This window comes from Trachurus japonicus, chromosome 13 (assembly GCF_045865225.1).
Source record: "Trachurus japonicus isolate A0001 chromosome 13, Traja_1.0".
Lineage (NCBI taxonomy): Eukaryota > Metazoa > Chordata > Actinopteri > Carangiformes > Carangidae > Trachurus > Trachurus japonicus.
The window spans coordinates 37,702,087-37,712,503 of NC_140919.1; the positions used below are offsets into that span (position 1 = coordinate 37,702,087).

General features: G+C 43.7%; 1 protein-coding gene across 2 annotated transcripts; it reads right to left on the reverse strand.

Annotated features, from left to right (window-relative positions):
* Nucleotides 1–22: 22 nt before the first annotated feature.
* On the reverse strand, nucleotides 23–8,401 carry six5 (SIX homeobox 5). 2 transcript variants are annotated; one of them, XM_085796420.1, is made up of 3 exons: nucleotides 7,671–8,401; nucleotides 4,002–5,521; nucleotides 23–2,920 (listed from the first exon to the last, which is right to left on the reverse strand). In XM_085796420.1, exons 1-3 carry the CDS (start codon nucleotides 8,354–8,356, stop codon nucleotides 2,253–2,255), a joined length of 2,874 nt encoding a protein of 957 aa, XP_085652546.1. In that variant the 5' UTR covers nucleotides 8,357–8,401; the 3' UTR covers nucleotides 23–2,252. The 2 variants fall into 2 exon arrangements, with proteins under 2 accessions (XP_085652546.1, XP_085652545.1); XM_085796419.1 differs by having other exon boundaries at nucleotides 23–2,915; nucleotides 3,997–5,521; nucleotides 7,671–8,394.
* Between the last annotated feature and the right edge of the window lie 2,016 nt (nucleotides 8,402–10,417).

Genomic DNA, 10,417 nt, shown 5'->3' on the forward strand with positions numbered 1-10,417 from the left:
TCACACTCGGAACAAATGCATGACCATTTTGTAAATGTAGTTTATTACAATATCATATAATATAAAAAAATAGAATGCATTTGAATACAAAAAAATGAGAAAACAAGAACCTTAAAAGACACAAATGATCCCTTTCAAAACTATCAAAATAAGTTGATCAAAATACAATATCTTTGGTTAAATCTGGAGTCATATACATTGTGTGTCAGGAAGGAGAGTAAAAAAAAAAATCCCATGCTACAAACAAACATGGCTACAAATGTGCATATGCCCTTCGCCAGTTTTACTGTCAACATACTTTGGCAAGAAATGGCTCAGAAACAAAAGACAAGCTACCATATTTTACATTTATATATAACGAGCACATTTCCCTTTTCTTTTTAAATGTTCAGTAAAATTCAGACGAAAACTGATTTGTCCAAGCCTTTTTAACATCTATCCCTAGGGGCACTGGGAACAAATTACCTTAGAATTCCTTAGCATAGGGGTGACCTATTTAAAAAATGAGTATTAACGACCTCATTATCAACTTAATACCTGTAGTCTGAGATTGTGAAAACCTCAGTTTGTACAACAATGTAACCTTCCAAGTGAAAATGAATATCATTTCCTATCAGCCCCCACCCACCCAAAAGGACTCATTTTCTTTCAGTTAAAAACTAAAAACTGATTGGTACATGCTTTAAATAGATTAAATGTACAAAAGAGACAAACAACAAACATCCTAAGAAAAAATAAAACACAGCACATAGGCCATTATTGTAACTAGATGTGATACTGAAGTATATTTTTGTGTACCATAATTGGCCAAAGATTTGACCGCTGCCTGTGTTATGACAGTAGAGAGCTCATACAATGACAAGCGACATTAGAGGTTTTAATCGAAGGAGCTATTCCATCAGTTCATTCACAAGAGATTTTATCAGGAAATCAATATTCTGTTTTCTGATTTACCTCTGTAGCTTTTTTTTTTTTAGCTTTAAGTGGCGACTGGCAAGGTCCAATTGATAAAAACGAGTCGTACCACTGTCATAACTACATGGCAGCGCAGCGTAAACATTGTGTGTGTGAAATGTGCAAAATATACAAATAAAAAAAGAAGGAGCTTTAACTGCGCAACCAAAAACTGTCACATAAACAGATACAGAAATGTTGGTGTTTCAAAAACCTCAAAACATTTTTTTTTTTTTTTCAAAACCGTCACACCTGTAAGCTTTTAAAATAAGGCACTTAATCAACAATATCAACGGACAGAGAGTTTGGATACATGTGACAGCAAAATGGCCGCTTAGTGGGATCACAGCAAACGTTTTAGTGTAACTAACTGTCATGCTTCATTTGAAAGCTCAGTCTTTTCAAAGCTCCTTTTTTCATCTCCCAAGTGCACTGGCTTTTTTTGAGGAAGCAACTGTGCTACTTAGTGTCCTGTAAAGTACTAAACATGCATTGCATAGAGTATAAACCCTTTTATTTCCTGTGGTATCTTTTTTTTTTTTTTTTTACTGATGTGGGGCAGCACTCTGTAGAAAGTTGAAAGATGAAAAGTAGGCTGCATGTTTTACACCCAGACTTCAGTAACGTGTAGTAATAAAACACTGTATAGCCCTCAAAGCTATGATGTAATAATAGTGGAAGTAAAAACTAATCTCAAACGACTCAATCTTCACTTTATTCCTGGAGTGTTGGTCAAACACTGCGTTCAGGCTGCGAACAGCAACAAGAGAAAGTCTCTTCAGTTCTGGACAATAAGGCAAGTATTTGATGACTTGTCCATCAGACAGAAGTGAAGACAGTGAAGTGTGTCCTCAACAAACTGCTTCTATTGCCATTAAAAAAAACAGTCAGGCATCTTTGTCTGAGGACATCTGACACCTGCAAAGACAATCTGAGACACATGTAGCAGGTTTCTCAACACCAGCACCTTGAGCTGGGCCAAGCAGACTCATCTGTGTTAGTTTGTTTGTTTGTCTAGATATAAGACAACTGGTAAGGCACGTATGGATTTTAGTAAAAAAAAAAAAAAATTGCGAGCAGGTAAAAATGAGAAACAGTCTGACATTGAACCGGCATCCTGTTTAACCCTTGTTAAGTGCCAGCTCAGGCCCGACTGAACTCGACATTTCGTTAAAGACGCTTAAGTCTGTCAGGTTTAACAATACGGAATAAAGTATTTCAGATCAATTTAACAAAACGATTCAATGTTTTTATCACTCTAGTTTTTCAAGACTTGGGAGTTGCTACATCGGAGGGGACTACAAGCCCAGCTCGTCGTCCACAGGGACGGACTGCAGCTGAGTGAGGATCTTGGAGTCCCCGTCCATCTCCTCTGGATCCCCCAGCGGCGAGCCGGCTTCCACGTCCTGCTCCGGAGAGGGGCTTCCCAGGAGCAGCGACTCTCCGCCGGGGAGGCCTAGCAGAGCCGGGTCTACGGGCAGGTCCCCCTTACAGCGCACGTCGAACAGAGTCAGACCGGCCGAGGTGGAGAGGGGCACGGGGCTCCACGCCGGCTGGGACAGCTGGCTGCTGGGCGTGACTCCGCTGTACATGGGACTGAGGGTGAGCATGCTCTCCGGGGTGAGGGCGTTGGGCGCCGTGGAGAGGACCGAGTGGTCCAGCGTGTGAGGGGAGGGGATGGCGGCGGTGTGGCTGGTGGTGGCCAAGGTCTCTGGAGCACAGTACAGGGGAGAGGAGTTGATGAAGTTCAGAGGAGAGGACGCGAGGCCCGAGGCGGTGGAAGGCTGGGAGGCCACGGGGAGCGTGGAGGGAGTCAGAACGGGGCTCAGTCCGTTAGCAGGGATGGTGGACGTGTCTGGGACTGGTTTCAGGGGCAAACTGGTGAGCTGGATGCCTGCTGGGATGGTCAGAATCAGCTTACCCTGCTGGACACTCAGGTAGGGGCTTCCACCGAGGAGGAGGTTTCCTACAGGGGCAATAAATGTAAAGTAGAATGACCACAAATCATGATTGTGCAACAACGTTCAAACATAAGATTTATCATCTTTATCAGCACCTATACAGCTTTATTATTGTATATAATTATACTGACAGGAAGCAAACTAACTTACAGACTAATGCTTATAATAAGATGTATAAATCCCATAATAAACATTTGCAGTAAGGAAAAAGTAGTCAATAAAGCATGAATAATAATCCATCTGTGTTGCTTAATTAGTATTAACTTGAAAAAAGTAATAATGCTGTGTTCAAGATCGTTCTTTCTACAGTTATTGATGCTGTATTGTTTTGCATAAGAAAATGTTTCCAGGCAGTGTGATGTAATAATGCTATGGGTAAAATAACCTACTTAATAAACGTAACCGACAAACATTCATAGAAAATACTAAGGCAGAATCAATTAGCTGACGAATCAGATAACAGAAGATTGACACTTTTTTTAACCTTTTTTTGTGATACTGCAAAATATTATTTTGACAGTTGTGAGTGTCTTATGTTATAGTAAATTTAATGTAGATTTTTGGACTGATAGTAAGACCACAAATGAGAGAAGACAACAACTTAGACCATTGCAAAATTTGATGTTGATCTGTGATTTAACATTTTAAATAATTATGAAAATAACCACTAAATTAATTTTAAAAAAGAAAGGTCAATAGCTCCCTTCCTGAAATATTTCTGTGGGTTCTGAAAAAAATGCACCATGCATGTTGAGGATAAATCATAAGGTCAAACAATTATTTTTTGCCACATAAAGATCCAGTACACATAAATGCATACACTTACTATTAAAGGTGCAATAAACAATCTTATTATCACTTATCTCTGTTATTGTTGCCCATTATAAATTCATGTCTTCAGATTATTTGTTTTATCTGCCCAGTAATCTAAATCCAACCAATATTCAATTTAATATCATATGACAAAAACATCACACTTGAGACAGTTGGGAGGCTGGGGCAGTTTTTCCTTGTAAAACCATGAAAGCATCCCATCAGTTCCTGGTAATGCTACATTTACAAATATCTAATAAAAAGTCAGTTTACCTGGCGGAGCAGAGGGCAGCTGAATGATCCCAGAGTTGAGGAGTTGCACGCCCGGGGCCATGCTGGTCGGAGGACCCACGCTCTGAATGGGCCTCAGCTGGTTTATCCTGAGCGGACCCTGTGAGACCCCTCCGGCCACGGGAGCCGAGGTCAGGATCTGTAAGGGCACTCCGGCAGAGGGGATGGAGAGAGAAGGACCGGCGGGTACCACTTGAGGGAAGGAGATGGTGGAGGACGTTTGGATGGAGGAGACCGGGACCAGCTGGGGCATGGAGAGCGGCACCAGCTGCGTCGGCGTGGCGCCTTTGGCCTGGGGGACCGGGACCACTTGCGTTGGCGACGAGATGGAAATGACCTGCGGCGCCTGGATTTTGCCCGGCGAGGAGTTTGTGGTCTGATCCCCCAGATGCTGCGCCATCCGCTGCGGCAGCTGATTGTTGCTAAGTTGCGAGATTGAGACTATAGTTGTGGCGCCTTCGGGCAGGGATGCTGAAGTATCCTGCTGCTGCTGCACCAGTCTGCTGCCTGCGTTCACCGTCTGCGGGGGTTGAATAAACTGCGGAGTTGTCGAGGTGAGGGGCGACACTGGGACCAACTGAGGGCACTGGGACATCTGGGCTCCTGAAGAGTGCTGGACCAGCTGGGACACTGGGATACCCTGGATGGAGGGAACAACCTGGGGCAGAGAGAAGACCTGAGGGGTGGCGCTGCTGGACGACACCACAGAGCTGGGACAACTCAACTGGGAACCGGCTGTGGCGAAGACGACGTACTCCCCTTGCTGACCGGAGAGAGGAAGAGCGGAGCTGGAGATGACCATGCCCGCAGACGACAGGGAGGCCGGGAGGGCGAGGGACTCCTGGGTGTTGTGCGTTAAGACCAGAGAGGGGAAGCCGTTTGGGGACGACAGAGTCGGAGAAGAGGGGGATAAAGAGGATGAAGAGGAAGATACTGTCTGGCTGTTGCCTTCTGAATCGGGCAGACTGATGTAATCCATTTGATTGCCACTGTCTGCCTTGGTTTGCAGAGGAAGAGAGATTATGGATGGAGGGTTGGAGAGTGGCGCGTTGTTAGTGCCAAGAACAACCGCTGGGAGACTGCTGGCCTTGGCCTCCATGGCTGAAACCTGCTCGGCCACAGAGACCGACTGCTGCTGCTGCTGCTGCTGCTGCGGCACGCTGATGCTGGATTTGGTTATCACCTGAGCCCCGTTCAGTATCAAAGGAGGGCTGGCTGCGGCGGGACTCAGTGTGACCGTCTGACAATCGCCCAAGCTCAGCCCATTGATGATGACACCGGCGCCGGTGCTGGATATGAGGGAGTTACCGTTGAGCAGTAAGGGCTGAGAGGCCGTGAGGAAGCCGCCAGACCCGTTGAGGATGAGCTGGCCCCCCGTGCTGCAGGGCACCGCAGACAGGGAGATGATGGAGGCGGTGGAGCCCGCAGCCTCCTCCGGTTTGTCGGGCGCGTCGTCCATGGCGCTCGCCTCATCCTCGGTGCTGTGGTTCCCATCAGACTCACTGGAATAAAAAGGGGAAAACAAATACACAAATAAATCAAAATCTTTTTTTTTTTCCAAAGCTCAATATTTTATAATCCTTTAAAGACATTGTTGCCATGTGTTTTAAAAAAGATGTTTTCACTTACATCATTTTAATATCTTGCCACACTTAAAGCAGAAGTTTTGTGTTAATATAAGTCTTAAATAGTTATATCTTCCGACAGCAATCACTTACATAGAGTGTTTGGACCGAAACACGGGTCTGTCAGTCACTCTGCTCTGCTCTGAGTCGAGGAGAAAACTTTTCTTGTATCCTACAATTTTTATCCAATGAGGAGAGAGAACGGCATGAAGGGCTGTGTGTGCAGCCAAGGGATGCGCATGAATGTGGTGACGTAGGGACGAGGACCAATAGATCCATGACGAGGGCGGGGGCTGCTAACTCCATCGGCTGACAAGAAGTTATGGTGCGTTCAAGGCAACTCGTAACTCGTGTTTTTCCGACCTGTGAAGTCGTACCAGTTCGATCTGGTGCGAGTTCACAGGTCGGAAGTTACGAGTGGCCGTTATAGTGACTTTCACAGGTAAAACAGGTCGGAAAAACGCCAGTTGTGGGTTGCCTGGAACGCTACAAAGTCGTAAGTTGTGACTTGAAGCTGTAACTTACGGTTTCAAAAGCCTGCCTGGAACGCAGCATTAGCCAAAACGACCGGATCGCATACTTCTGCTTTAATTATTGCTCCAAATAGTTATATCACCAATCAGTGACACATTTTAAATCATTACTCTCAATCATTTTCTGCTTTACATAAAAGTCAATGAGAAATTCTCCAGCCCAGAGATTCACAGACACAATAAAATCCCCTCTGTAATAGATGTTCCCTCAGCACTCTGGCCAATTCTATTATGTATTAACTGCAACACATATTGCAATGACAGCATCATATTTTAACTGTCATTTAAAAGAAATATTCAAATGTACCCTTTAAATGTGACTTGGTACTATCTGTCACTTGTGGTTTCTCAGCCTGCTCTGTTTCTAAATGTCTGTCTCTGGTGATGAAACCAATAAATAAATACATTTCATCAGGCTATTTGAAGTTAACTTGTGAGACAGGATGAGCAGAGGTAACAACTTAGTGGTGACATCCGTTAGTATTAGTCAGCAGTCTACTTAAAAAATTAGTTTTCTATCTACTTAATTAGAACAACAAATTGTGAATTAAACATTTTTGCAGGGTTTTATTCAAATTAACTAAGTTTTTTTCTGGTTTGCCCACATTTGTGTTATGTTAACATGTTAACATATTATAGTGTGCTGACAGATTGCATCCATTCAGCACTGTTATCAGTCATTCATTATTTACCATCCTATCTACCAAACCAAACCAAACATCTTCTGCAGTGGAGCATTACAGGCAGGTAGACAAAGCCAGATCCCTAGAAGCCTCTGCTTGGTTAATGTGTGTAGGGAAACTATAGCATCCTGGTCATTCATGCAGATCCACTCTCTGCTTGACCACCACAGACCTGATTAGATAAGTCTGTCTCACTCTCTCTTATCTCCTTCCGACTGGCCCCCACCCCCCTGGTGTTTGGTGAAATAATGGCTGTAAAACTCTGAGATAGCTACGAGTCTGTGTGATTTCTCAGCTCCTCCACTCCCGGTGTATACGAGCTCTCTGCTCTGCTCTAACCTCTCGGTCTGGCCCCTGCAGGCAGCCGTGCAGGCTTTCAGGAAACTTGAGCCATGGTTGGTGCCTGGATCTCACATTTCATAACAAAGCAACATGCTCTTGGTCTCAGACCTGAGACCTGCCTGCACTGCTGTCAAAAAGCCACCTCCAAACACACCACCTTTCTTTCTCAATGCAGTGGCATTTTTCTTAATGCATTTTTGTCATTTGAAGCTTTAATGTGTAGGCTACACAGTCCCTCTCTGTGCAGCCCTGAGCAGGCCTGCAGGCTTTGTTTACCATTCAGGTTTGGTCTGTTAGTGTCCCTGGCTCTACTTGTCTGATCCTCCACCTCACTAATGAACAAAAAATAAACAAACAGAAATCCCAAAGGCAGCTGCTCTGCTACAATATTCCAGATGATTCCTAATGAAAGCATGATCTAAAAGACTGAACAGATGTAGTTAGTGCAGGGTGTTTGCAGGGTCTTGCCTTTTGCTGTGGGTCCCGGACGGGGTCCTGTCCCTCTGCCTGCGGTTCTTGAACCAGTTGCTGACCTGAGTGAGGGACAGCCCGGTGACTTTGGCCAGGTTTTTCTTCTCGTCCGGAGTGGGGTACCTGTTGCTCTTGTAGCACTCCTTCAGGGCGTTCCGTGACTTCTCCTTGAAGCAGTACACGGTCTCCTCTCCGTCCCAGATGGTTTTGGGCAGGGGGAACTTCTTCCTGAGCCGGTACTTGTCCACTGCGCCCAGGCTGCGGCCCCGGGACCTCTCCGCCTCCTTGTAGCGGGCTTTCAGGTACAGGTCCTGCAGGAAGCCGTGGTTAGACTGGTGGAAGTCGTGGCTCTCCAGGATGGCGTACAGCTCCTTGAATTCCTCCCGGTGAAAAGCCACCAGTGCCTGGGCCTTCAGCAGGGTCTCGTTGCCACGTAGCAGCTCGGACGAAGGAGGTATGGTGGAGAGAAATCTCCACAGGCGATCCACATTGCCCGCCTGCAGAAGGGCCTCGCACAGACATGAGACTTGGTCAGTGGAGAAACTGAGAGCCGACTTTTGGAAACTTTGGAGCAATTGTTCCGAAACTTGGACGGGATATTTCTCTTCTTTGATGTCCTGTGCCGTCGGCTCCTCTGAGCTATTCTCAGATTGTTCTGTAGACTCCAAAGACAAGGAAGCCATTTTTACTTTAACTTTTTTTTTTCCACCACTAGTTCCTCCTCCTCCTCCTCCTCTCTCCCTCCCTCCCTCCGCAGCGCTGCGCTCGCTCCCATTCTCCGCCAGCAGACCAAACCACCAAATGTGCCTGCACACTAGCAGCTGTCACGCCCCTTTCCCGACCCGATAGGGGCCTACAGCCTCTTTGTCAAAGGCGCTTACTGTAGGCTATTACTTTCACTGTCTTTAGGCTAGATAGGCATACAATTTATTTCACACATTAACACGTTACACCTACAGCTGCTGTTAGATAAACTTGTTCCCTATCAATAACATGGCATTTTACAAACATCTGACAAATGGTGAGAGGAGAGATAGTTCACTAGAAACTTTTTTTTAAAATTCATTTTTAGGTCAAAATGCAAGACCTACAGGATGATTTTACTGAAGTGAAACTCCACCTCTGCAGCAAAAATGTACTCAATTATATAAAGAGCTGACAGAAAATCAAACATGCTCAAACACTGTCTGGTTCCAGCTTGTGAGGATTTGTTACTATCACATGTGACATTGTGACAGTGATCTGAATATCTTTAGGTTGTAGGTGGTCAAATAAACCCCCATGTTCCCTATGATATGATTTTTAATGCTTTCTCATCAACTACTTTTGAAAATATATATTTTTTAAAATCTATATCTATATATTTATTTATGATTTTTTTTTTTAAAGATAATAAATTGTAGCCATAAACAAAATTAGTTTTTTCCTGTCAATATGTTTTATTATTGGATCAGTAGCCTACTGATGCATTTCACTGTTGGCAGCAGGTGGAGTAGAAGCTAATTATATCTACTCAGATAATCAACAATGTATCATATTTATAAGATGATGTCAGTCGATCATCTGTGACAACAGCTGCAGTCCTTTCCAAATCTGCAGACTACAACTGACAACTGTTTACTGTGCTCGACATGAAAGTTACACCAGTTTACATAAGTGCAACCGCCAATTACTTTCATCACCAGCTTTATTTCCACACTGATTATTTTCATGTGGAAAATCAATAAACTGATGAATATATTCTCATTTCCAAAGCCAAAGGTGACATTTTCTTTTCTTTTGTGTATGTGTAGGGTGTGTGTGTGTATGTGTGTATTTGTCTGAATAAGTGTCTAAAATCCATTCAGCTTATAGACAGAAGAAAAAGAAAAACTGTAAAGTATATTGATTGTAGCCTATATGAAAGAATGTGGAACAAGTACATTTTATGGTATCTTAGTCTAGAAAAGTAACTTCAACAATTCACTATCTTAATTGTTGCTGATTCATTTTTGGCAGTTGGCAGAAAAACATTTGACTAACCGACTTATTCAGTTCCATACAAACAACTTTGTTTTGATTAAGAATTACTATAATACGTTTAAATGCCACGTCTTTACTATTTCAAACAGTCCAAAAAGTATGCTCTTAGTCAAGATTATTAATGTGTCTTCAACTGCTGATCCAGGATGTAAAATTAATCTAAATTTCATAGCATATGCTAGTCTTAAGTTAATATCCCTCAAGGAGTTTTCTTTAAAAAGCTGGACATAAAAAAAACCTTCAGATTTTCTCACAAAGAGTAACACTGGGTTATCAATGAGGCCTTTGTAACACGGTGTGTTTGTTCAGAGAAGAGTCATCCTAGGTCTACAACCGGATCTCATGGTTTGTTTTGTCTGGTGGTTTTCAAATGCAAATGCAGTACAAATGCACACAATTATACCTAGACTAGGTATAATTTGCATTTGTGACACCCTTAATGTTTGGATTTTCTGCAATGGATATTAAAAATTAATATCTTAGATTTATATGTCCTGGGCTGTAGCCTACCTGAACCTTAGAGATTTGTAAGAAACAGAAATTAGCATGGTCTTCTCTGGAATATGACCTGCAGAGGAGGTGTAATTGAGGCCAAGCAGGTTTGCAGACCTGCATCTCCATCAACAACCAGAGGAATGTAAATCTTCACGGTGGGACTGTGGGCTCATGTCAGCCCCCCTCTGCTCTTCTCTGACTGGTCTGTTGTTGTAGCTCTCGGCTTT